The 25,418-nt window shown below is 39.1% G+C and overlaps 1 protein-coding gene across 2 annotated transcripts in view; it reads left to right on the forward strand.

Moving 5' to 3' along the window:
• The window catches only part of SNX29 (sorting nexin 29), a 97,590-nt gene that overhangs the window by 69,892 nt on the left and 2,280 nt on the right, over positions 1–25,418 (forward strand). Inside the window, exon 21 of one of the 2 annotated variants that reach the window (XM_058035698.1) lies at positions 25,197–25,231. The exons of the other annotated variant lie outside the window; for it this stretch is intronic. Within the exon in view, the coding sequence (XP_057891681.1) occupies positions 25,197–25,215 (19 nt within the window). The 3' untranslated portion in view covers positions 25,216–25,231. The remainder of the gene's footprint in view (positions 1–25,196; positions 25,232–25,418) is intronic. 2 annotated transcript variants of the gene reach the window in all.

Genomic DNA, 25,418 nt, shown 5'->3' on the forward strand with positions numbered 1-25,418 from the left:
TTAAAACTATTTAGGAAAAAATACTAATGAAAATTTGTTTTTGAAAATCGTGTTCTTTCACTAGTAATTTTTCAGTGTAATGGTTTGTCAGTCCTACACCTGCACAAATTATGTATAGGTTGAACACTCATTTACAGTAAGTCCTCATGTGAAATTTGCTGTCCAGGAGCCTCTGCACAGGGATTGTGCATCCATGCCTGTGAACCCATGGGTGGATTCATTTGCAGCTTCAAGACCAATTTCAAATGAATATGCTTCATCACAGCACACATATTTAGTTGTATTATTGCCTGGTCTTTTGTAGTGTGTGTCAGATTTTCAAGTTGAAATTGCATTTCAAGAAAGCTCTATTTATTAGAAAATGTAATAGATGAGTGGAAGAATGCCAAGATACATTTTGTGGCATTCATGAGTTTCCAATTTTTCTGTGGATTTGAAATCAATTTGATGAGACATCTTGCTGATGGTGTTATAAATGGTGAAGTGATGTTTGTGGGGAAAACTTCTTAAGAGACTTGTCTTTTGCTCCCTAAGAACTTATTGTCTAGAATTTGACTAAGAGCTGAGAAATGGAGAGATGGAGATGGTTTAAAGTTCCAGTTGAGGTGCCCATGTGTAGCTTTTTTTGGAGCAATTTAAAATAAGTTATCTTTTATGTTGTAATTGGTTTTGTTTTTTAAAGAAGAGAGGGGCAAATATCAAATACATTTGCAATTGTAAAGTGAAATTGTAAATGCCATTATACTCCTCTTTTTGTGGGTTTTTAAAAATCTTAATACACTATTGTTACAGAAGTAATTTATTATACTATTTTTTGGTTCTGAGAAATTCCGTTTCCAGAACAGTATATTTATAATCTCTTGGCCACTTATGCCTAAAGCGGGAGGGGAGGAAAGTGTCCTCTTACTCCTCAGCCCTAAACAATTGCTTTCTGATACTTAGTTTTATCTCTTTTCTAAGTGTGTAAGTAGAATTTAGATCTCACGTTTCTGTTCATTAAAAGAAGTGCCAGGTATAGGGACCTGCACAGGACCAGATTAAAATCACAATCCCTGTAATGGGTTCTGCCACTGCTGCACAAGTCTGAGTGAGCACCATGTCCCTGTTATAAAACCCTCCACCTCTATTTCTTCTACTAAATGTAATGTAGGGAGAGAGTCAATCAATTTCACAGAAAGAGCAAAGTTTCATTGAGAGCACATTTAAGTTCCAACATTCTATGGGTATAATTTAGTTAGTGAAGCATCGTGTTACAAAATAATGCAGTTATCTCTAAAGAGAGAGATTTGCTGAAAGAAATTGGCCAACACTATTTATCACCCATTCCTAAACACCTCTGTGATGCATTGCACTGCTGCTAACCCTGGTGTGGGTGTTCCACAGGTGGCAAAAAACCTTTATTTTTGGAAGTTTTTTTTTAAGTTTGGCAATTTCATAATTCTTAACACATTGCATGAGAGAATGGACTGGAATGTTCTGTGATATCTGGACATTATGGCAGAGATTCTGTTCCTACATGTATCTGTGAATTATTTCCTGAGAACTTTTTCTTATATAACATGTGTATCAGCATTCTCTCTTGGCTAGAGTAGATAGTTTTCTCAGGGAATACTAGTGGGATTCTGGAAAAATTCAGCTGTTGAGCAAAATAACTACATTCTTCATCTACAGCAGCAGACAAAATGGCTTTTTAATGCATTTTACTACTGAGATATCAGACTCTTCTGCAGCTACAGCAGCAGCATTAAATTAATAAAAAGAACCTTTCTAAAATGTGCTCCTTCTATCAGTGTCTGAAAGTGCCATCATTTCTAGACTATTTGAACTCTCCATGGCCTTTATTATCTGAAAGTCATGACCTGGCACTTCTGGGGGTTTAAAAAGCATCTGAAAGAAAATGCATTTCAGTTCCACTTCAGATTGCCAACTTCTCCAGTATTATCTTTCCATAATGGATTTTGAGCTTCATCAATAGGAGATCTGAAATATCTTGGAGTCTGTGAATTGTTTATTACTTTAATCAATTGTAACCTTTGTACTGTACTTGCAATTACTATATCCTGTTAGGTTTAATAGTATTTTACGATAAAACACTGTAAATACATACAGAAATTCTGATATATTTAATTTTTCTCTGTAGCACAAATGTATGTACAGTTAGTTGCATCTTTATCAGTGAAGGAGTAATTACAAAACATTGAGTTATTCGTCCTAGAACTGTGCTGTAGGCAGTAGTCGTACTTCAGTCTGGGGAAAAAAATTACAGTCCTGATATGCATAAAATATCTCCAGAGCATTAGATCTGTCTGTTAGGATGTGAGGGGGTAGAATGTAAGAAAATGAAGATAGTGCAGAAGGAGAAGGTAATCTCTTCCCTGAGGAGTTGCAGCTGTACTAATCACCAAAGATTAGGAGCAGGCCTGCCCTGAACAGGGCACAGCTGTGTCCAATGAGGATGAGTGCTATAAAAGAGTGAGTGAGCTGGGTGAGGAGAGAGTTGGAGTTTGTTGGCTCTGCTGTGAGGAAGGGGGAGTCAGTGCTGTGAGGAGATGCCCATGAGAAATCACCAAGAAGGTATGGGAGCTTTGTAATAAGATGACATTAGGAAGCAATGAAATGTAAAATAAAAATAATTATTTGGTCTTATAGAATTTCTTCTCACTCCAAAATTATGTGACCAGGCTTCAGTGTGCAAATGAAAAATCCCATGAAGTTTATGTCTCATTAGGCATCCTATGGATAGAAATTATAGGGTCAGTTTTAATTAATCACTTTTAAGACCTGATTGTGATCCTAAAATATGATTTTGGTGAGCAGAACATAAGATTAATATCTCTAAGACTGAATCCACTGTTAATGAATATTGCCTAAAATTTTTCTTGTTTGTTCCTTTTGGAATTCCTCCCTTTAAAGGGCAGTGATTCCATACAGTCAGGCACAGATCTGACAAGGAAGAACATTTACATTGATCTGTATGAAACAGCCTGGCACTCTTACAGAGGAAAGAGGTTTTTTTATTTTGAAACTCAGGTAACAGTTTGCAGTACAATGATGTGATGGGTTTGCTACATTTCTTCCCATCGTGGTATCAAATGCTCCTTGTGACTCGTGGAAGTGTCTCTTGTTCTGAATCCTTGTGCTGTGAACTGTCATTGATGTATTTTTTCTTTTGTCAGTCTCTACCACTTGTAATCTCAGTTTGTATGTTTTTCAGTTTTGATTCTGTGTTGGCTCAGTCACAGGATTGGTCAAAGAGTTTCCCTTAGAGTCCACTTTCATGTCTTAATATAAAAAATAGATTCTGACTCTGCTAATTTGTCAGTTTACATGCTGAATAAAAAATTCTTTGCAGTAATAAAATTGACATCAGAAGATAAATTTTCAGTCCATGTGGAGCAGTACCTAAATCAAGAATTGGCACTGCTGAATTAGATTGCTACATCTGCTGGCTGGTGAAGGCCTTCCTGCTAATACTTACTAAATGAACATTTATTTGCACTTATTGGTTCACTATGGATAAACAAAGCTGGTTATAACAAGTGCAGTTGTGTTTTAATCACATTTTTATCAATATGAAAAATTATCACACACTCTTAGCTCTCTGTAAATATATATAAAAACAGGAGGGATCTTTGGCAACAAGAATCACATTTCTTTGGACTGAATTATTGAGTCTTTCAATATAAACCTTTATATAGATTATATATTTCCAGTCTGTAAGAAGCTAAAAGCTTTTAAAAGTTGGGAAAAAGAATTCTGAAGTTCTGTGATGGTCCAATTTTCTGTCTCTCTGGTTTCTGTATCAATTGTCCTAATTTTGTAGAAGAGATTTTCTTTCCAACGTCTTCATAATGGGCACAAACTGAAATGCAGGGAAAGTAATAAAACCCTTTTTTTCCCCACTTTGAGGGAGATGGAACACTCTAGCAGTTTGCCCAGAGGCTGCTCACACTCCATGCTTGGATTTGGCAGGACCCAGCCCTGGGCAGCCCTGTGGGATTGGCTCAGTGATCCCCATGGGTGCCTTCCAACCTCAAATCTTCTGTAAATCTGGAATATAATCTTAACCTGAGCTGTGTTTTACATCCACCCTGCACAAAGAAGTGTTGGCTAAATTACAGCTGCTCACACAATGTTTGTTAACCTGTGAGCAAAGTCTGAACATGGGAAGCTCCTAAACACAGATCCCACTTGGTAGCTGTGCAGAGAATTATCCCACTTAGCTGGTTCTTTTGCATTGGCAGTGCAAATGTTTGGATAAAAATGTGTGCAAGAATAGTATAAACACAATTTGGTGAATGTTTTCAGGAATTGCTGTGCTAAGTACTTTTTTATCTCATACTGTAGGCCACAGGTACATGCTACGGTGGTTTCTAAATAACAATTTTATGTTCTGCTGAGCTGCAAAGCTGGACATTTATTCCCTTGTGGGAGCTGCTCAGATGCTTTAACAAAAGCAGAGAATCTGCTCAGTAAATCACCAGCAGGTTCTGTTGTCTGCAGGATGTTTTTGAACACCAAAGAGTCATCAGTTCTTTGTGATGATTAGAGGATTGTAATTTTCAAAAAATGTTGTCTCCATTTCCCCTGGGTGACATTACTAGGAGCATATTTGATAGCAGAAGTTGTGTTCTTAGGTGTTCTGTGTGAGTTGTCTTTGAGTCACCAAGTTAAATGGTAGTGAAAAAAAATACTATTTCTACCTCTTTCTCATTTTGTAAAATGTTTCCACTCTCTTAGAAGGTAAAGTTATGAGAAATGTGATGGAGAGAGACTGATAGGCAAATTTCAGTGCCAGCCAATCAGTAACTCAAACAAGGATGTCATCCTGGGAATACTCCTCTCAGATTTATTTAGCACTAAACTGTGTTAAAAGGCAAGTATCTGCTTTTGGTCTTGCAGACAATGAAGTTAAAATACTGTAGACGAATAGATGTTTGTTCTCAAAGAGTTGAAGGATTTTAGTTTGGTTTGGATTTGGCAGTTTTCTCATCTCTGTTTCAGTTGCACCTGTCAGTGTGTCATTGAGAACATTTAAATGTATATATTAGAGGTATTATGGGAGATAAAAAGAACATTAACTTCTCTACAATACCATTGCAAGTATTAAAATGTTGCTGCCAAGTAAAAATGAAATAAATCTTCTAGAAAAGTTACTGTGAGGCACCTGTAAGTGTTGTATTTCTGGGTTCATTTTAAAGAAATTGACAATTGACCCTTTCAAAGTTAGGTTTGAGATGCTTTAGAGGGATAAAAACATTTGCTCAGAGTTAAGTACAGATTAGTGTAACAATTATATTTCACTCAATGACTTCATCCCCACAAGGGATAGGTCATGTACAGCAGATGTGGCACAGTTTTAGTGTGAAGAATCAACCTAAACCTTTTCACAGAAACATGAATATTAGTTAAAATAAGATTTTTGAATACACAGACATGAATGTATTTGCATATGAAGATAGAGGTGTGACTGTTGTGCTATTATTGCATCTTCAGATAAACAATAATTGAAAGGCAAACAAACAATGCCTGAAATTCTGTAAAATAATATTGAAGCAAAGTAAGGAAGTTTTAAATACAATTTTGAATTGGTTGATTTCTCAAAAACTGAGTGGGTGATGGCATGACACTTCTTAAACAGAACAAGAGGACACAGTCTCAAGCTATGTTAGGGAAGGTACAGGTTGGATATTAGGAAAAAATTTTTCACTGAAAGAAGAATAAAATACTGGAATGCTCTTCCCAGGGAGGTGGGAGAATCACCATCTCTGGATGTGTTTAAAGAAAGACTGGACATGGAACTTGGTGCTGTAGGCTAGTTGAGGTGTTGGGACATAGGTTGGATTCTGATCTTAGAGGTCTCTTCCAACCTCATCATTCTGTGATTCTGTGAACCATCAGGGTGCACATCTGTGCCTTTACTGGAATGAGTGGCAGCCCTCAGCTGGGTCACCCTGCGGTGCTGGGCCAGCTTGGTGCTGGGTTGCAGCCCTGGGGGGGCAGCCTGTGCCTGGCTCCAGTGCCCCCTCAGCACACCCAGCTCTGCTGTGTAACAGGAATCACCTCTCTGATAGAATAGGCACTCTGGAATAAAATTTACATGAACAAACTGGAAATAGCATTTGCTTAAATATGGGACTTTTAATTAGTAAAGCACCTTCTAATGCCTGAAACGTGCTAATGAAACTAATTTATTGCTACGTTAATTGATTGATCTAATGTAGAGACATTACACAATATTTATCTTTCAGTTGAGCTGTGTTGCCAAGCACTGATGATTGTTGAAGTAAAAATATCTTAGATATCTAAAGTTTGATGATCATGTTCAGATAATGCAGGAAGTTTCAGTGCAAAAATGTGATATTCTTTTGTGGAATTCTTGTTGGTGGTAGAATTAAAATACTTGAATTTGAGTGGATTGTTTTTAACAAACATAGAGTTGTCTCACTGTTATTCTTGGGTTCTGCATTCCTCACTCTGTAACTGACAGTTTTGGTTTTAGTCTTTCATAACCTATGATGCTTGACATCAGACTTAAAAAAAGCATCATGCATGTTTTGATCTAAGTGAAATGTGAAGAAGTAGGGCAAAAATTGTTTGGTCAAAGTATATGAAAATTCAAACTTTCATCTCTTTCCCTTCTGCAAGAATTGCTTGTTGTGTTCTGTGGTTTTGCACATTTTGAAGATGTGTATTACATGGCATTCTTCAAATGTCTTAGATTTTTCCTTTCCCTGCTCTGCATAGTTGAGAGGGAAAAGAGGAAAGAAAAAAATACATCAGGAGGAATAGAAAGAGTGATAAAGTGGGCAAGAAAATGCAGGAATAGAGAGACATGGGATCCCTGATGTTAAAAGCAAGAGAGGTTGAATACACAAGTACCTGTGGATAAACACTGGTACTTCAGGCTTACTGGAATCATTTGGCTTTATACAGCTGGTTTTATCCAAACATATGGAGATGATATGATTGTAGGTTTTTATTTTACAATGGATCTATCTGGGCTTTGACAGGTGATTTGTGAAATAATTAAAGCTTTGTATAAGACATGAAAAACTGAAACACATTCCCATTGATTATTCAAGTGTGTTAGGGAGCATTTACTGCAACTCTGCTGCTGCTTTGCACAGGGTAAAGAGCTGTCCTGCATCCTCTGATTTTGTTCTTACCAGTGGTTTGTCTTTTTAAATGGTTGGAACAGGTTTTGTAATCTTTGACCTGAGCTGGGGAAGGGTAGTTACCATGTCAATACCATTAATAGCAGTCTCAATCTTCAGACAGTTGCTGTAGATGGAAATATATCCCAAATACCATCAGCACTTATGATATTTTCTGACTTCAACTTGGTTCTGCTGTTGGTAGTTTTACAGAAGTTATCAGTCAAGTAACTGCTCCCTGGAATTTAAATGACATTTTTTGATCAGGAAGAATATTTTGCATAGTCCCTATTGATTTGCATGAGGCTTATAGAATAACCAAGATATGCCTTTTTTATCCAAACATTGTAATCCTTTAAATGTCAGATAAAAACTAAAAGTCAAAATTTGGAGTCGGAATATTTGTTTTGAGATCTTTAAAATGATTTTGTAGTTGCTGATTTTCTTCTCAATTGTTAAAGTAAAAAGGACTAGAAAATCTGTTTGGTTTGCTTAGTTCTTTATTTCTCTCAGCTGCATTTCTATAGGTTGTTTCTTTTCCAGCAGGTGGTCTTATTAAATTTGCCAGCAGTGCCCAACGCAAATAAGTTTTATTCAGGTGAAAGAATTTGTTTATGTCTCTTGAAGTTTTCTTCCTTTTGTTACCATTTCTTGCTCTCACTTGCATTTTCTCAGTCTTGCACCACTGAGTCAGAAGTGTTTGGGTATTCAGAAGTACAATTGCAAGGACTTAGTCCTGCAGGGGTGGGTAATAGTGAGAGTATTACAGAAACACATCCCTCCAAGCTCACCCTAATGAAACACCTCAGTGTTGCAGTGTTCCAGGACTGAGACACCTCAGAGGAAAGGTGTTTGGCATTTTTGACTCGGTGTGATGCTCAGTAAAGCTGGGATGCCCTTCAGCAGCATCATAACCCCTGCATAACACTGAAGGGGTTTATGTATTGTATTTATTGCCCCAGTGTTGAGCCTTACCATAAAAAAAAGAAAAAATAATCACTTCACTTTGAAATAGTGTGACGTACACCAATTACTATCTCAATAAAGACAGTGAGACTTGCTTTGCTGAGTTAATTACTATGAATTGTTCAACAGGCCTCACAAATAGGTGTTTATGAGCATATTTCCATCAATTAGATTTTTATCATGCTTCTTTATATTCAGAGTGACCTTTACAGTGCTTATAAGAAGAATAATTTAGCGCATACTGTACAAGGATTGAATAGTCTCCAGTCACCATTGGAAACATTTGAGGCTTGTGATCTTTACAGTCACCTTGGAATAAACTTTTGTTTAATGCTGCCTGAGAAAATAAGAATTATGTTTCAAATTACTGAAAAAAAATGACAGAGAGGCTATACTATATTTCTTTTCCATGTGTAGGAATGTACATGAAATGCTCTCCATTGTATTGGTTGAAAAAATGGGACAAAAATAGAAAGCAAGTAGATTGACAGCAACAGTTCTAAAGCACTTTGTGTGTTGCTAACTGGTGAATATTGGTTTCCTTTATAATCACACAGTTTATAAATCTCTGGAACTAACAGAGTATGTTGAAAACAGCCACGGTCAATGTAAGAGCAAACTTCAGTGCTCTACAAAAGGAGCTTTTAACTGTGCTGTGCATTTTGTGATGTTCAATTCCCATCTGCCTTTTGCAAGGAACTGGCTGGATCAGGATGTTTTAGAATGTTTTTTTATTTTTTTTTCATTGGGCCCCATGAATTCTATCATTACTTTCTACCCTTTTTGCTCAGAGTTAACAACAGGCTTTGTAATGAAGGATCATTCTGAGGGATGAGTTGTGATTCTCAGCAGCACATCCTCCTTCCTTGCTCCTTTGCTGCTTGCCAACAAACTCAGCAAGTCCTTAGCAAAAGACAGGGTTTCTAAATTCTGAGGTTTGTGAACTTGTAGCAGTGCAAGAAGGTAGTAAGATTTTTCTGATAAAAGAACACAGAGCCAGTTAAGTTTCGTGTCATTACAGCAGTGATCCTGTTTCCTTGGTTACAAGTCACATGCACTCCCCTGTTAAAAAGTGAATTCTTTATACATTCAAGCATTTCTGCACTGAGCAGGTGTTTCTGAAGTTGGTAGCAAAAAATGGGCTCTGGAGCCAGGAAAGAAAGTTTCACTTTGGAGGTTGGGCACACCATTCCTGTCAGCATATTTACTGCACACTGGTGTCTGGCAGGGAATTGCCAAGGTGGATTTGGTGAGCTAAATCAAGAAACTTTCTAATTTTAAACACACAGAAAAATCCTGCTTCTATTTTGTTCCCACCTAACTCATAAACAATGGATCCAATATTTTTTAAAGCTCCTTATGCCATTTTTGGATCTGGAACAAATTTTTGCATCTGGGCTATGAAAAGTGAAATGCTGGAAATGCTAATATAGTTAAGTGTGCAGAACTTCAAAGTCCTGTCCTCATTCTTGATAGCATGAAAGCACTTTACTCTGAGATAAAGTATGGAACAATCAGTTTACTTTTTTTTCTTTGCTTTCAGCTATGTTGACAGCCATCTTTAGACCTTTTCTTTTAGTGTGGCGTGGCTGTCCTAAGTGAGTAAAAGAATAAAGATGGTCTTGTCGGATGAGCCATATGACAGCTGCACCTGACATTCAAATATAGAATTGCTGCACCTTTCTTGTAAGCACTGTGGTTTCTATCAATATTCTTACTTTATTCCCTTCTGATTATCAGCGCTGGTTAATATATTGAATTAATGACATACAGGAATAGAATTTAACCCAAGAAAATGTCATTATCATAACATGTTAAAGGGCAGAGCACAGTGTCAAGATGTTAGTTTAAATTAATTTAACAGCAGTGCATAAAACAGGAAAAGTCCAGACTGCAGCAGTGCAGTTGTTCACCAGTCATTCTTTTAACTGGAGTGACTTGTTCAGTAGCAACTTTCAAATGAGATTTTCAGCCTGGAGGAGTATACTGAAAATACTGGATTTTTCACAAAATAGATTTGGGAAGGTAGAGCAATAGAATAAAAATTTGTCAAATACTGAGTAGGATTTGCTCAGGATTTTCTGGGCTTGGGCAGTGTCACACTGTGATTGAGGTCTGGGTGGCTGAAAACCAGAGTGAGTCAACAGGGACTTGAGGCCTATATTGTAATAAAGGAAATGTGAAACAAGGGCAAACTGAAACATGAGCAGGTGAATTGATTGGAAAGGGGTGACTTGATGTTGTTAATGCAGGAGGGAATTGGTTTCCATGGGGAGCTGTGGGAATGATGATTTCTGGACAACAGAGGTTTGACTCACCAGCATAGAAACAACTTAGCTCAGGAGTTTGTTGAGAGAATAACTGGGCATAAACAGGAGCAAACCATAGCTGGGTTTTAGTGGGTGACAGTCTTGTGGCTGTCAGTGGGAATTATTATAGAAAGAAAACTGGAGAAAGGAGGGAATACAAGAGTAAATGAGTTGAATAAGAGTAGAGGAGTGCTGTAAAATGTAATAGGAACGAGAGACTGAATGAGACAGTTTGGATTGATTGAAGAGAATGTATGTTAAAATGAGGTGAAAAAGGGAAAATGGTGGAAAAGAATGTAGAAATAGAGAGCACTTACACAGGATTTATTTTACTTTACTGTATTTTATGCACACATAGAAGAAGCCATTTCATTAGAAGGGTATTGGGATTTTTTTCGTTTTTTTGAAATAGCAATGGTAGCTGAGCTAGCAACCAACGGTGTTCACCATAGGCACAGATTTTTTATTTAAACACTACTGTAGGAAGGTATTTTGTCTTCTGAAAAAAAGCTTTGAAAAAATATATATGAGTGATTCTGGTATTTTAGAATATTCTCACAGTGTATAAAGGTGCAGCTCCATGCAGGATGCTGGGGTGGGAAGGTCTGGTGCAGTGAGCATTCTGCATTCAGTGCTGCTCCCTGAACAGAGCAGTGTCAGTGCCTGGCAAGGGGAGATCCCTCTGCTTGGGTTATCTGACCAGCTGGGTGGGCATTCAGTGCTGTTCTCTGTGCTGGGACAAAACTGCCTCTCATCCTTTAATCCTCAGCTCTGTAAGCTTCCATTCTCTCAGTTTCATAGCCTGAATATATTCTTGTGAAGTGCCTTCAGCATAATTCAGGATGATTTTTTTTTAAGTACTGGAAACCGCACAGGGTCTTTTATCTTCAACTTCATGAAGTCTGCATACTTTAAAATAAATTTTTTGCTCATGTAAACATTTAGTAGATTCTGAGGTAATTTATATGTTGATCCTCTCCATTCAGCAGTATATGTACTCTACTCATCCTGAAACCCTAGAATCTGGATTTCCTCAGTAGGAAACAATTTCTTTCAATTTCAAACTTTGCTACAACTGTTCATTGGTATCATGAGAGTGTTAGCAGATATATGAAATTATGAAATGTGCATGTGTGGGGCACACACAAATACAAAATCAAATCCAGGTGGCAATTTTAATAATGCTTACAATGCAGATATTTGTGATATTGTCTGTGTCAGTTTACTGTGCTCATTGTCCAGGCCTAAGGCATAAACTCTGTGGGAGGATGTAGGCAGGAGGTCCATGTGGTATTTGTGATATTGTCTGTGTCAGGTTGCTGTGCATGCACTCTGTGGGAGGATGTGGGCAGGAGGTCCATGTGATATTTGTGATATTGTCTGTGTCAGGTTGCTGTGCATGAACTCTGTGGGAGGATGTAGGCAGGAGGTCCTTGTGCCTTGGGAGCCAACCCTGAGGGGACAGGGCCCCTCCTGGGCAGGGCTGTGCTTGGCTGGGAGCACATTGGCACCTTGGGCTTTGTGGTTTTGCCTTTCAGCTGTGGCTGCTGCTCAGTCTGTGCCAGAGCAGCTCTGCCAGGCCTGCCTGGAGCCTCAGTGGCAGCCCCACTCCCCAGATTGTCTGTTCTGCAGCTCTGTGCTGGGTTAAAGAGCTCTTGGTGCTGTGCTTGTCTCCAAAAGCAGTGCCACGGTGTTGTACCTAAATCTGGGATAAAACAAATGCATGTTTTAGTTCTCATGCAAAATAATGAGTCAAGAGTTGCAAAGCATAACCATGAAAACAGTCAAACACAAACCAATGTGTGTAAACCTGCTCTCCATTACTCTCTTAGTCTGCACCTGATTACTGACAACTGTAGAATATTGACATCAAGATTTTCATGTTTGAAGGAGTTTGACATCTCTACAAGATTGATACAAACTTTCCTGGTGAAAGTTTGAATATATTTCTACTTGAAAAGCTAAGAAATATAACAGAGCATTTTGTTTCTTCTTCCCTTCAAATAATAGTAATTATTAGAGATTCATATTCTGTTTTGTTCATTAACAAGTAGGCATAATTTGTAAAGGAAGCTAGCTAGTAAAAGTAAGCTTTTAATGTCTTTGCAATTGTCTAGTTATTTCCTTTTATTATGTAAGCCAGTTTCTGGCATGATTGAGTAGGATTCTTGTTAAAAATGGCTTCAGTGATACACCTAATTTAATGAAAAAGCTTTTTTTTCTATGTGTTATCCTTATTTTTCTAGTAAATAGGGCTAGACATGTCTGGGCAGTTTATTTCCCAGTTATCCTCTTTGTCTGTAACAATTTGCTCCATTATTCTGCTGGAATTGACTTTTTCAGAGCAGGAGAGCACAGAGGAGTTTGCAACTTGGTCAATCAATAGCTGAGAATGTGCTAAAATGCTGGGAGTGGAAGCCAGTGCAGATGCCTCTGTGTTCTTGCTGTCCTTGCTGCATGACAGGGTCTGCCTTCCAGCATGTGGGACCTCTCACACTTTGAACTACCAAAACTGGGTCTTTTTGTCCCTTTTCAATCAAACCCCCCCAAATTAATGCAGTGTTTTAAAATAGGCACTGAATTTGCAATATAAAAACCCACAAACATATAGAATTATGTTGCATCGTAATGCATATTTTGATGTGGCATCCAGGTCATCAAAGAGCCAAAAAAAAATCAAAGTGAATATTTTAATTTGGTGTGAAGATAATTTTTTTCTCGATATATTTTTTTAGCTGCTGAGCAGGTGAGAGTACACGAAATTGCCTCTGTATGACTGCATAATGGGACATGTGGATGGTAGGAGCCATTTACTGCACAGTTGTTCAGGGCTGGCTCAGGTGCCTCACTGTGTCACGTGCACACCCCACAGACACCTCTGGTGGAGCTGTGTAATGTTCTTTTCACAATATTTGCCCTTCTTGAGCCAATTTCCTGGCCTTACCCAAATCTGCATGAGTTCCCTGTAATGAATTTGTAATTTTTAAAGCTTACTTTTTGGCCTACTAAATCCTGCAAAACAGTTTGTAATATTTATTCTACAGCTGCATTTAAACTAGCTGATCTATAATTGCTTGTTAAGTTTCTCTTTCTGGAGCTTATTTTAAGAAAATTGCCAGCTTTAGATATTCACAGTCAAATCTCAGCATATGAAGATTGCATAACAGCCAGTTCAGGAGATGTATTTTGGAGAACTTACAGGTAGGGGAAGGGAACCATCTGCAGGTCCCTGACAGAAAACAAGTTTCCAGCAGAAAGTGTTTTGAACACTGTTGATGTGAACATGTTGTTTTGTAAGAAGCCATCTGGCCAGCCAGAGCAGTCTGTGTGCAAGTGCAGATGGATCTGGGATCCAGAACCCTGAGCTGCCTCTCCTGCTCCTCAGGACACGGCCCTGGGGGCTCCCCTGGCAGGATGTGCTGAGCCCCTGCACCCAGCCAGCCTGGATGCCCAGCTGAGCCCTCTGTGGCAATGGCACAGGGCTGGAAGGGAGGAGAAATTGCTCAAGTTGCATTCCCCATGCAGCTGGAAGCAGGGTGCAGGTAGGTGTGATGGCAGGAGGGCTCAGGGCACATGGGATGCTGAGCCTCCCTCATCAGTAAGTTCTCATAGTCCACTACTCTTTTGGTTCTGTTTTTTGAAATTAGAATTTGAGATATACAGCTGAAGAGGGAAATATTTCTTTAAATATATGTTCACAGAATGAATAGAAACTGATTAATGGAACTGAAAGAAACCAAACCAAATAATACTGTATTTATCATATATATTGTATTTATAATATATTCAGAAGTTGCAAAGCATGAAATTGTGGCACTTAGTGTTTTTGAAGCCATGCTATTCTCACAAAACTGAGGTTATTTCTACTCCTGGTTTTCTCTGATGTGTTGAAAGGGACTTAGGGGCTTCTTACTCTCTTCAACCAATCTGCATGGCAAAATATATTACTTAAACTATGCTAGAGTGACCTGCACAACCCAGACTGGAGATTTGTGAGTTTAATTCCCTACTTAGTAAAATCTTACAAGGAGTCATGAAAGTGATAGACACAGTTTATAACAGATGACTTGAGTACAAACCAGTTGTGGAAATTCAGAGTGTATGTTCAAGAGAAAGACTTTAATTTGGCATTTTCAGCTTGAATTCTGTTAACAGGGGAAGCTTGATAGAGATGCTTGCCAACAATACAGACCATTGAAAAATCACTTTTCTTGTGGGAGTTTCTGAAATGTGGGAGAGTAGAAGAACTCCCAGACCAGCACTTGTGCATCGGATCACCAAGGCAGCACCTGCAGGGAGAGCAGATTTGGGGATTTGTTGTTTGGGAAGCAGGGTCTGAGTTCTGTGACCTGCCAGCTTGGCTCTGTTTCCTTGTGGTCAGGCCACAGCTCTGTTCTCTCTTCAGCTCCCAAGCAGCCTTTGCTGTGTCACCAAGCTGCCTTTCTGACACTCTGGAATGCAAAATGGCATTTCCAGGGTTTCTGGTGCAGAAAACCAATGAATGGCCCCTGGAAGTCCCTGCCTGGTGACCGTCCCAGGGCACTGCTGGTGTTTGTCCCCTGCACACCAGGCCTTGGGACACCAGGAGCTGCTCTGCACTCAGCCAAGGGCCTTTTCCATCTTGGGTGCTTCTCTGTGACATCTGCAAGCACTTTTGGCACAGGATGGCATTTGCAAACAGTGCTGGCATGGTGGATTTCTGTAATGCATTGTCAGAGGTATTGCCAGCTGAGCTCTCAGACATGAGTTTATGATGTTTGCTCCAGATCCCCTGAAATGTCAATATCTGAGAGCAATTGCCCTTGAGAAATCTGTTATGCTGGGGAAAAAAGGGGAATAATTATTGAAAATGCACTGTTCTTTAAATCAGAATGAGTGTGTGCAAATGTATTCCCATATGTAAATTTTACATAATTGCTTGAATGGCAGAATAAGTAGAATGATTTTTTAAAAAATAATTTGCTAATGAAACAACATGACTTTTTTTTCCTCTTCACGTAGCTGTTAGATTTGGAGTATTGCAAGAAAAATTATTCTGTAATGCTGATTTCACTGGGAATAAAACCAAAGATTAAGTTTAATTACTTTTCCACAGTGGAAGAGTTTTTGAGGAATGAAAGAGGCTATGCAGAGGATGGAAAATAAACTTTATTCCTTTCTCTTGGCATATGAAGCAGTAAGGAATAGTCATGAAACTGTGGTTTAGAGCAATCTGTTTATACATCTTATATTGCAGTCTCCCAGTGGTTATTCATGCTCCTTTCTGTGCCCCACTGACAGTAATGGATAAATGGATGCATCCCTTCAAATAATAAAACAAATAATCTTCATAAGGGAGGTATCTTTGTACTTTGCATGTACTTGGCTTTAATCCAGACCATAACAAGCTTGTTTATGCCCAACTGCACAGTTTTTCAAAAGGAGGTGGGTTATTTCTTTTCCTTATTTGAACTTGTATTGAAAAATATTGCAGCAGCCATCAGTTTTTCCTGTGAAAACAGCAGGAATTAGCTACAGGCCATCACTGAAATTCAAAACATCCTACAGAAGCTTTGTTCCCTGGTTTTGCTTATCTGCCAGCTGTAAACATCATCCATTCAATTCTGTTGTATTACAGATCCTATTTTTATGGTATATTTTTAATATGTTTGGTACTTGTGTGGTGGTAGCAGAATTCACGAGCACTTAGCTGAAATGTCCTAGAATAACTCGATGTAATTAGAGGTACTTGTCTATTAATAACAAAAAATTCATAGTATGCAGCCTTCCTTCCCTGCCATAGCCCTTCACATCATTACCCAGTGGGTAAAGAAGGTGATTTTGGCTGGTTTGTTTTTACTTTAGACTGTTTCAGAGGTCTCCAAATACCTGCTCTGTAGATACAAAGGAGGCCAAATGTCAGTTCAGAAAGGCCAAATGACCTGAACCCTTGAGGTCTGTGCAGAACAGCAGTGGCAGCATCCTGAGCCAGTGCTGGTCCATGTGCAGCAGCAGGGATGGCTCAGGAATCCACCCTGACCCTGCATGGCCCAGGGACAGCACCCAGAGGGAACTTTGTGTGTTCACAACCTCAGTCTGACACCAGGGAGGATGGAGCTGCTTGTTTCCTAATGCAGATCTGCTGTATCACTAAACAGCCTTCTGCAGTTTCCTCTTGCTCAAATAACCTGGATTTAAACAAATTCCAGGAAGGATTTATACTGGGATGGGGAGATCACCATCTCCAAGAGCAGACCAAAGCAATTTTTCTTCAAATCTTCCCATATTAATTACACATTGCTTCACAGTTTGATTACCAACAGCAGTATGAAGGTTTATTTTTAGTTTAAGATTTTAGAGGTGTAACACAATTACACTTAAGAGTTTAGTAAAACTCATGTGTTAAAAAGAGACCTGCTAATCTTTGGGTCTGAAAGTCAGAAATATGGGCCTTGCAAACAGCAGAGTCCGTTTCTTACTATTCTGTGGCTATCTGACCTCTGAAATCTTGTTTCTCAAATTTTATTCTGATCTTTAAGGACTCATAAGTTAATTATTTATAAGAGATTTAATTTATTAGTTATAATACAGTAAATCTGGTAAATCATATATATATACACTGAACAGCTCTAAATGTCTGACTCTGTTGGAAACCTTTCAGTAGAAGGCTCCTGTATAATAAAAGAGATAAATCCTAAAGCATCAGCTACTGAGAACAGTCACGTATGACCAAAAGGTAAGAAAATGGTGTTGGTTTGCAGACTGAATATTTTATCATATTTACTGGTAGTGCTGCAGCTGAGTCAAAATGCACCTAAATCCTAAAGACTCCAAGCAAATCCAGTGCCCAGCATTGCTGAGCACAGGGCAGGGATAAGGTGAGAAGGGTTCCTGTCTGCCTGTGGAGCTGTCACTGCACTCAGGTGCTGTGTCACCTGAGCAGGGCACAAAGAGCCTCTCTCTCTGCTGTTCAGGCCAGCACAGGGGAGCTGCAGGCACAAACCTCCCCTCCTGACTGCTGGAGCTGTTCTCCTGCTGGCAAAGCAGAGCTTCCCCAACAGAGAGAAAATTCTGCTCCATCTCACAGCCTGGTGCTGGGCATGAGCACCTGTGACAGTGCCCAGTGAGTTCACTGAGCTGCCAAAGCAGGGAAAGGGAGTCACTGGTTACTTCAAAGTGGACTTGGAGCATTAAGGTGTCCTCTGTCAAAGCTGGCTGTTCTTCCTAACAGCAAAATCTTCATGTGGCCAAAAGCCACAAAACTCAAAGAAACAAGAAGGGGATTTCATAGGTAATGAGGGAAGTGCCTGTCATCCTGTGATCCTTTGCTAGCTTCCTTCTGGGGCAAAACTCAGCTGGCCTCCAGAAGCAGATTCTCTGGGCAGCAGCAGCCATTTCCAGGCTTCTCCAGGAGCTGGAACTGAGAAGGTTCAGCAGCTCCCAGGTGCAGCAATGTCACTGCAGCCCTGGAGCTGCACTGCAGTGGCTGCCAGCAGTGTCACTGCACAGCCACGGCTGCTCACTGCTGTCCTAAATTGATTCTTCTCTAATATTCTGGCAAATATTATTGCAAATCTGATTTATCTTTATTTTGAACTCTGGCAAAGTTCTGAGTTATAGAAGGACCAAGATGATACATATTTTAAAGGCTGTGAACCTAATGATACCTGGAGAGCTGACCCCAAATTCCAGGAGCTCCTGGCCAGCAATGCACTGTGCATTGAACTCCCACTGGAGTCAGTAGCAAATTTTGCTGCCTGTTAACCTAATTTGGAGTCAATATGAAAAAAAGGATGAGCTACATTTATCACAGACATTTTCATTTTACAGAGAAAATAATTAAAATATGATTAAACAGAAAATGTGATTTTGGTTGCTGATTACTGTGGTCACCTTTTTGCTGGCCAGCCTGATCTTGTTTATTTCTGTCGAATCCATCAGGATTGTTGCATCCCAAGCTGGCTCCTGTAGTCATTTACTAGGCAGTGTCATTCTTCCATGAGCTTCCTTTTCTGTCTTGGATTAAATGTAAACATTAGTTCCTGTCTTCATTACCAAGAACAAAGTCAGCATTTCCCTTGTTATTCTGCTGATGGTACTCATTTATTTACATATTTTTCCATCCTGATTACTTTTGTTTATTTAGAGAGCACAGATCTAATTCCACTATACTAAGTCTCAACCCTGTGATTATGTTTGCCAGGTGCAGATGTACTTTTTTCTATGGGCTTATCCAAGTCAGTGGGAATTTCTTTTTTCTATCTTAGGAATACTGAATAATAGGCTAAAATGAAGAATAATTTAAAAGCTCCCAGGGGCTGAGATTATGGCCTATATTTTTGAGGTTTTTAGGTCATGGATCACTATAAGTATCAAGCTTATGGCTGGAATGCAATAACATGCCCTTAGTATTTAAAAAATAAAACCCAGAAGGAGTGATTGCTGTAAAGCAGTGTTCTTCACGTTACTATTGTCACCATATTTTCCAGAAAAGTTATGATTATGATTCCTGGAGCAGTTTCTAAGTTTGTTCATTTTTTTATATTCATAGCTGTTATTGTGACATTGATTCAAATCTGGATCTGTCTCTGAGAATGGTCACAGCAGCTCTCTCCTGCCTTTGCACATGTTAATATCATGTGTAATCTTCATGAGAAATGAAGATACTTCAGAGAAGCAGCTGATACCTCTTAACTTGATGGAGCAATTAAAACTGAAGCACTTCCTTGGAAGATCAAAACAACATGTTTTGATCACAACTTTTCTCTGTCATTCCATTTGCTTCCATGGTAATTTTAAAAGAAGGGGCTTGTCCTTAAAAATAAAAGTGATGGTAATTGTGCAGGTTTTTATGATGGGCAGTTTACTGGCAAAACCCAAGCAAAGAGCACATTATTCCTTTGGAGACTGTTTAAACCCACTGAAAGCTGCACCTGCCAGTGCTTTGGGGCAGATATTCCTGCCTGGCTGAATTGGAATCAGAAAAGAGTTGGGGACAGTGGAGGGACAGAGCCCCTGAGCAGGGACACAGCAGCCAGCTGGCTCCAGCAGGGCCATGGCCCAGGCAGAGCTCAAGCACCAGGAGCTGTTTGCTCCTCAGCCCATGGAAGAACAGGAGACTGGGGAACTGCTGCTCTTCCCAGGTGCTGAAATTAGGGGGTGAAGGTCTGATGTGGTAAAGTAAGGCAGGAATAGGCACCAAGTTTTTTACTGCCATTAGTCTCAGTACATTAGTGAGCTCAGGATCAAGTAAATGATAGGGATGGACAGATAAGAAGAAATATTTTAAGCTTTCAGATTTTTCCTCTCTGTGATATTGGCAAAATTGAGCAAATTGGAGGAGATGATAAACATTTTTTTCCCCATGCTTGGCATGGAACATGATTATTTGCATTTTGTGTGCTGTGTAAACTAGATGTGGAGAGCTCAGGGGTGTTAATACTTAACTCCTTTTAATGGCCCCACTGGCTTTACTGGTGTCCTGGTGTCTGAGAAGGCATTTGCTGTAAACCTTGTTGTTATGCCCAATGCCAATTGTATTGATTATATGCTGTTTAAAAGCTCATTTGGTAATTAAATTTGTCTGCCCTCCATGTCAAAACCATTGTGTGCAAACAGTTTGTGACTATAGGGAGGAAGTGCCTGCCTGGTAATGTACTGCTGCCTCAGCACGTGGAAATTGCTACTTGCCAAACAGAAGTTTTAGTTTATTTTCATGTATGATGCATTGTGAATCCTAATGCATGTCTTCTGTCTCCAGATTCCTCAATATTTTCAATAACAATGTATTCTAGCTGTCTGTGCTTTCCTTAAAGATAATTATTAGCAGGAAACCCCAAATCCAGGAACTGAACACTGTTCTGAAAGCAAATCTCACCTTTTGTTAATACATAAACAATCCTGGATCATGTTCTGCTTCTGAACCACTTGTTCATGAAATCCCCTTTTGAGGATTTCAGAATGGGGGTGGTGGATGTGCTGCTCACACAGAGCCACCCCTGACAGGAGGAGAATGAGTAGAGCTGAATGTTGGTGATTTCCAGATGGAAATGGATGGAACAGCCAAACTTCCTGCCTTTCAACTAAGCACAGGAATGCAAAAACCAAATATTGAAGTTATAAATGAATGTAAATATGTGAGTAGTGGTCTCTAACTTCCTAGTTAGCTGGGCAGGGGTTGTTTGCCAGAGCACAGTGTCCATGCATTCCCTTTTTCTGTCTGAGGCATCACAAAACCTGGGGAGTCACCATTCCCATTGTGCACTGGAAAGCCCAGGAATGAGAGTATTGAGTATTGCTTAGATGGAAAGTGATGAAAGGTCACCTTTGCAGGGTTCTGAGCCTTTCCTGAGTGAAAGAGTGTAGAACATGGATATTATTCAGTCTTAGAAATATTAGATACAGTAACCATCTCAGTATGCCAACTTCAAAATGAAGTTAGTGGGGAAAAATGTTGTGTTGTGAGAGTCAAGTACAGTGTCATGGTTTACAGGAAAATTCAAATGACAGTGAAGATGCTGATGAAGAAAGTCTTCATGCTGCAATGGAAACTGAATTGTAGCATGTGAATGTTCAAGTCAGGGTAATTTGAATTGTAACAAATAGAAACATGGTTATGTGTCATTATTTCACTGCAAGAAGAGATCAAATACACCATGAGTATAGAAGTGTGTATGTGGAAGTAAAGGAGCTGTAGATTAACCAAATGGTTGGACAGAGTATTAGAATTAATGCTTTTCATTTCTTGAAATTTCATTTCACATCTAATCTTGATGGGAAATGATTATTCAGTTTGTAACCTGACAACTTTGCTCTAATAGTGTCTTCAGGATTTTCAGTGTTGAAGTGTGCTATAGAGGGATTGTCTTTCTATCTCTTCTGTTAATAACTGACTCTTTAAACATCCAAATCAGACATTTATATTAATAAATTGAGACCACAGTTTCTCATTAATAATTATATTTAATTTCTACAAAATTGGGAGCGGTGGCAGAAAGTGTGTCTCCAATTATTTTTACACTTCACCAACTGGAACTAGGATTTTATCCAGTTGACTGCCAAGCAGGAGTTAATACAGTATCTGAAATGATTTGATGAGTTCAGAATCTTAGTTAATAATGCCACTAAACAGGTGTCTTATCTGATTTTAATTGGCAGAAGGTGCTGAGATATGTTGCATTGTCAAGTCAGAATTAGTTCTCAATTGTCTAATAAGGATCTCCTGATATGGGTGTTGCTGAACAGGACCTTTTTGAGGACCTGCCTGCCTGAGCACCACATTAAGTGTTGAGGTTATTACCAGAATTAGATTATTATAATGACTAACAAAGAATTAATAACACAAGAAGCTGGCAAAAGTCACCAACTTTACCTGGCAGTGAATGCCTTTTTTCATGAAGTGTTTAACATAACTGAAGTAAAACTAGAATTATGAATGTCTCCAGAGAGGCATTTACATGTGAGATAGATCTATAGATAGATACATGAAATACCTGATCCTGAGCTTTGCTGCACTCCCAAGATGTGCTTATTCTGTTCTCTGATCTCTGGCTGATACAAAAGTATCTCCAATTGCAGATATGTTATCCTATTTTTATCAGAAACTTCTCTCTCTAATTTTATCCTGAAGAATAGGCATTGAGATGGGAAATAAATTTCTTCATGTAAGCGCTCACAACATCAGCCAAGAGAATGCTGCAGTTCCATGTACTGAGTATGTAAAGAAACCCCACAAAATACAGTTTGCATTTGGATACAGGGAGAGCAATAAATCAAAGGTATGAATAAACCAGCAGCTGATGAAAAGGACCGGTTATTTTAAGCTATTTTCTATAGATGCACCTCAGGCAGAACTTGACACCGAGACAAAATCAATGAAACTGAATCGTTTGCCAAACAAACGCTGGGCAGATCAATTAGGAATGCTTAAAAGCTAAACAATGACCCCGTGGGAAGGAGGAATTGATTGCCTCAGCAGGTTGCTGTTTTCTTCAGAATGGGCCAAGGTGAGAATGTAGAAAAGAACTTGAGCCTTTAATATGTGGACATTCCACTGCTGAACAGGGCAGTGCTTGGCAAGCCTCTCTGCCTGGACCCTGCTAAGGCTTCTGAGGCTCAGAAGGAACAGAATGAAAAGCAGAATGTTTATTAAAGCCAAACAGGTGTAGCTGGGACAGCTGTAGGCATAGATAAGTTGTGAACTTACCTCAGGGACTTGGGGAGCAGGGCTGGGAGAGTTACTGCAGCACAGCTACTCCCTGGTTTAGATTTAGGTATTTTGAAGTTGTATTTTAATGTGAGTAAAACAATCAACTAGAGGCTAACTCAGCACCCCCAGACTAACCTAGGGACTATTTTTACTGATTGTGACAAACAAGAGGATCTGCAGACCTTGTAGGTAATGGCTTATTCATCCTTCCTCATCCCAAACAGTGGGTGGCAAAAAGATTTGTCTCAATTCCATCTTCATGTGCATTTGCCAGAAATACAGACAGAATCACATTAAGGTCTTCATGCTTCTGCCCAGGAGTTGGTGGGATATTTGACCACTTGAACTGTCAATGCATTTAGAAAGTGTCTTGGTTAGTGCCAGAGACTGTGAAAGTATTGTTCTACCTCTAGGCCAGAACTAAATTATTAAATCTCATAACAGAAGACAGAACAGAGGGGAGATGACTCTTTCCCTCCTACTTGCTGACCTTGTGTTTTGGGTTGGTCATTTTGGCAAGAAAGCCAGAGCTGAAGCAGGCAAGTGAGATGGGTGCTCCCATCAGGTTTGGAAAAAAGGAGGATGAAAAGGGGGCTGAAAGACTCTTTAAATTTATGGCTCTTTTAATACTTGAAACTTTTTCCCCATAGAACATCTGTTTCCATGGAAGTGGATCAATTCCATTTCAGCTCCAGTTTGCTTTTCATGCTGGATGCATGAAGCTGTAATTCCTCAGCTATACATTGATTTCAGTAAACCTACATTAGATAATGATGTGTCTTAGATTGCCATTATAAAAATTAGCTAAGACATTTAAGATAAATTAATCTCTAATTTAGTTATTAGATATATCATGTTGTGGAGTAGCATCATTTAAATTAGCAGAATTACTTGCAATTTCTGTCCTTTGCTCACAGACATTGGTGTTCATGTAATTACCCTAAATGACCTGATTACCTCAGCCCTGCCAGACTGAAATTAATTCATCTCTCTTCATTTTAGGGGAACTCCTTCTGCCCCTTTTGCCCTTTTCCCTCTGAGTAGCTTTGCTCCACTGGGCTGGCACTGATGTCGTTTTGGGGACATGCCAGCAGGAGGAGCTTGTGCATTAAAATGTGCTTTCCATAAAGCAATCACCAAATTACAGTAATTGCACTCCACTCGTGCTCTCTGCTGCCAGGTAAACCCCTTGTACCTGCCAGGGATCCCCTGTGCCTCACACAGCCAAAGCTCTGTCAGCAGTGGCCACTGTGCTGGGGAATTAACCTGCTTTAGATGAGCAAAGCCCAATGAGGTGAACATTTCATTTTATTCCGTTATATGTTTGATATTTAGATTATTTTACATTTACATGTTCTGAAAAATACATGTGTTAAAACAAAATCACAACCCTCTGAAGTCAATGTCACATGCTCTCTTTTACAAGAATTACAGTATTGACACTGCATTGCTCAATTTTATAAATAGTATAAAAATTATGAGTAATAATATTCATGTTACTAAAAGAAATCCATGGTAATGAGCACAGCTGAAATTGGATTCACATGATCAGAATTCTCTACAGCAACTTAGATAGCATTGCTGAGTTTCAGAGTAAGAAACTGTAGGGTCACAGTTGGAAGTCCAATTATCCTTGGCTACCAAGAATTAATAACATAGGCTAAATTAATTTCTAGATTTTTTTATTTTAGTGACAAGGAAAATAAGGAATTAAAGATATAACATATTAATCTGGTTATTGAAGAAGAGGAGGAGGTATGTCACAGGTATTTTATGAATTTTTTCACACAAAGAACTTCTAAGTTACCTTGGAAGACTAAATACTATAATAGGAATGTGGTGAATCTTGCTTTAAGAAAATCCTTTATTATTTTAACTAAAGCTATTTCAGAGTTTTCTGCTTAGAAATTTAGACCAGTTAAATACTCTGCCATTAAAAAAACCCACAAAAATTTATTTTCTGTTGCTTAGCATTTGAACTGCTCATAATTTTTCCATACTGTATTTTTCTCTTCCCTTTGTGGGGGCAGCTGTGTGTGCACTGTAGTTCTGAAGCCAAAGGCAGGGCAGGACAGCTGCCCTTCTTGCAGAAGTGCTCTGTGAGTGAATTTTCCAGTCAATCCCAGGGCTTGGTAAAGGCTTCTGCTTTGCTGACATCTCTCCCATGTGTGTGCTCCAAATGCCTCAGTGGGGCCTGAGTGTGCCTGTGGCTCTGGCAGGAGGGACTGGCCTGTCTGTGAGAAACGTCACTCTGCAGGAAAAGAAACTGCACAGAGAACTTTGGGGATTGTTTTAAAATATGTCTGTGTTTGTTTAATATGACTGGAAGTGCAGATGAGCAATTTCTCCTTTCTGGACTTGTTATCACAGTCTGAAGATAGATATTATAAAGTTGGGGTCTTTCACTTAGGAAAATAAGCTTGACTTTGTATGCTGTGTAATTTAATTGCTTGGCTGAGTTGCTAAATCCAAAACTTAGTTTTATTTATTGGTCTGTGTGTAAGTAGTTTAATTAAAAACCATGTGGAGTCGTGTAAAAGAATGGCAAAAGTACAATGCTATCCCTTTATACTGTAGTTTTCCGAGGAGTCTATAGCCTGAATGTCACCTAGGTAAGCTGGAATTTTCTGTTACTGCTTGTTTTTGAACTTAATGTACTTCTTCTCAGAGTCTTTTGCAAAAGGCTCATTCATGTAAGACTGTAGTCTGTTGTGGGTCAGGAGAGACTGAAGAATTCGGGGATGTATTACCAATGTACTTCATCATGTAATGATACATCCATCCATGATTAGAGGATCG

The sequence above is a fragment of the Melospiza georgiana genome, chromosome 16 (genome assembly GCF_028018845.1).
Source record: "Melospiza georgiana isolate bMelGeo1 chromosome 16, bMelGeo1.pri, whole genome shotgun sequence".
NCBI classification, from domain to species: Eukaryota; Metazoa; Chordata; class Aves; order Passeriformes; family Passerellidae; genus Melospiza; species Melospiza georgiana.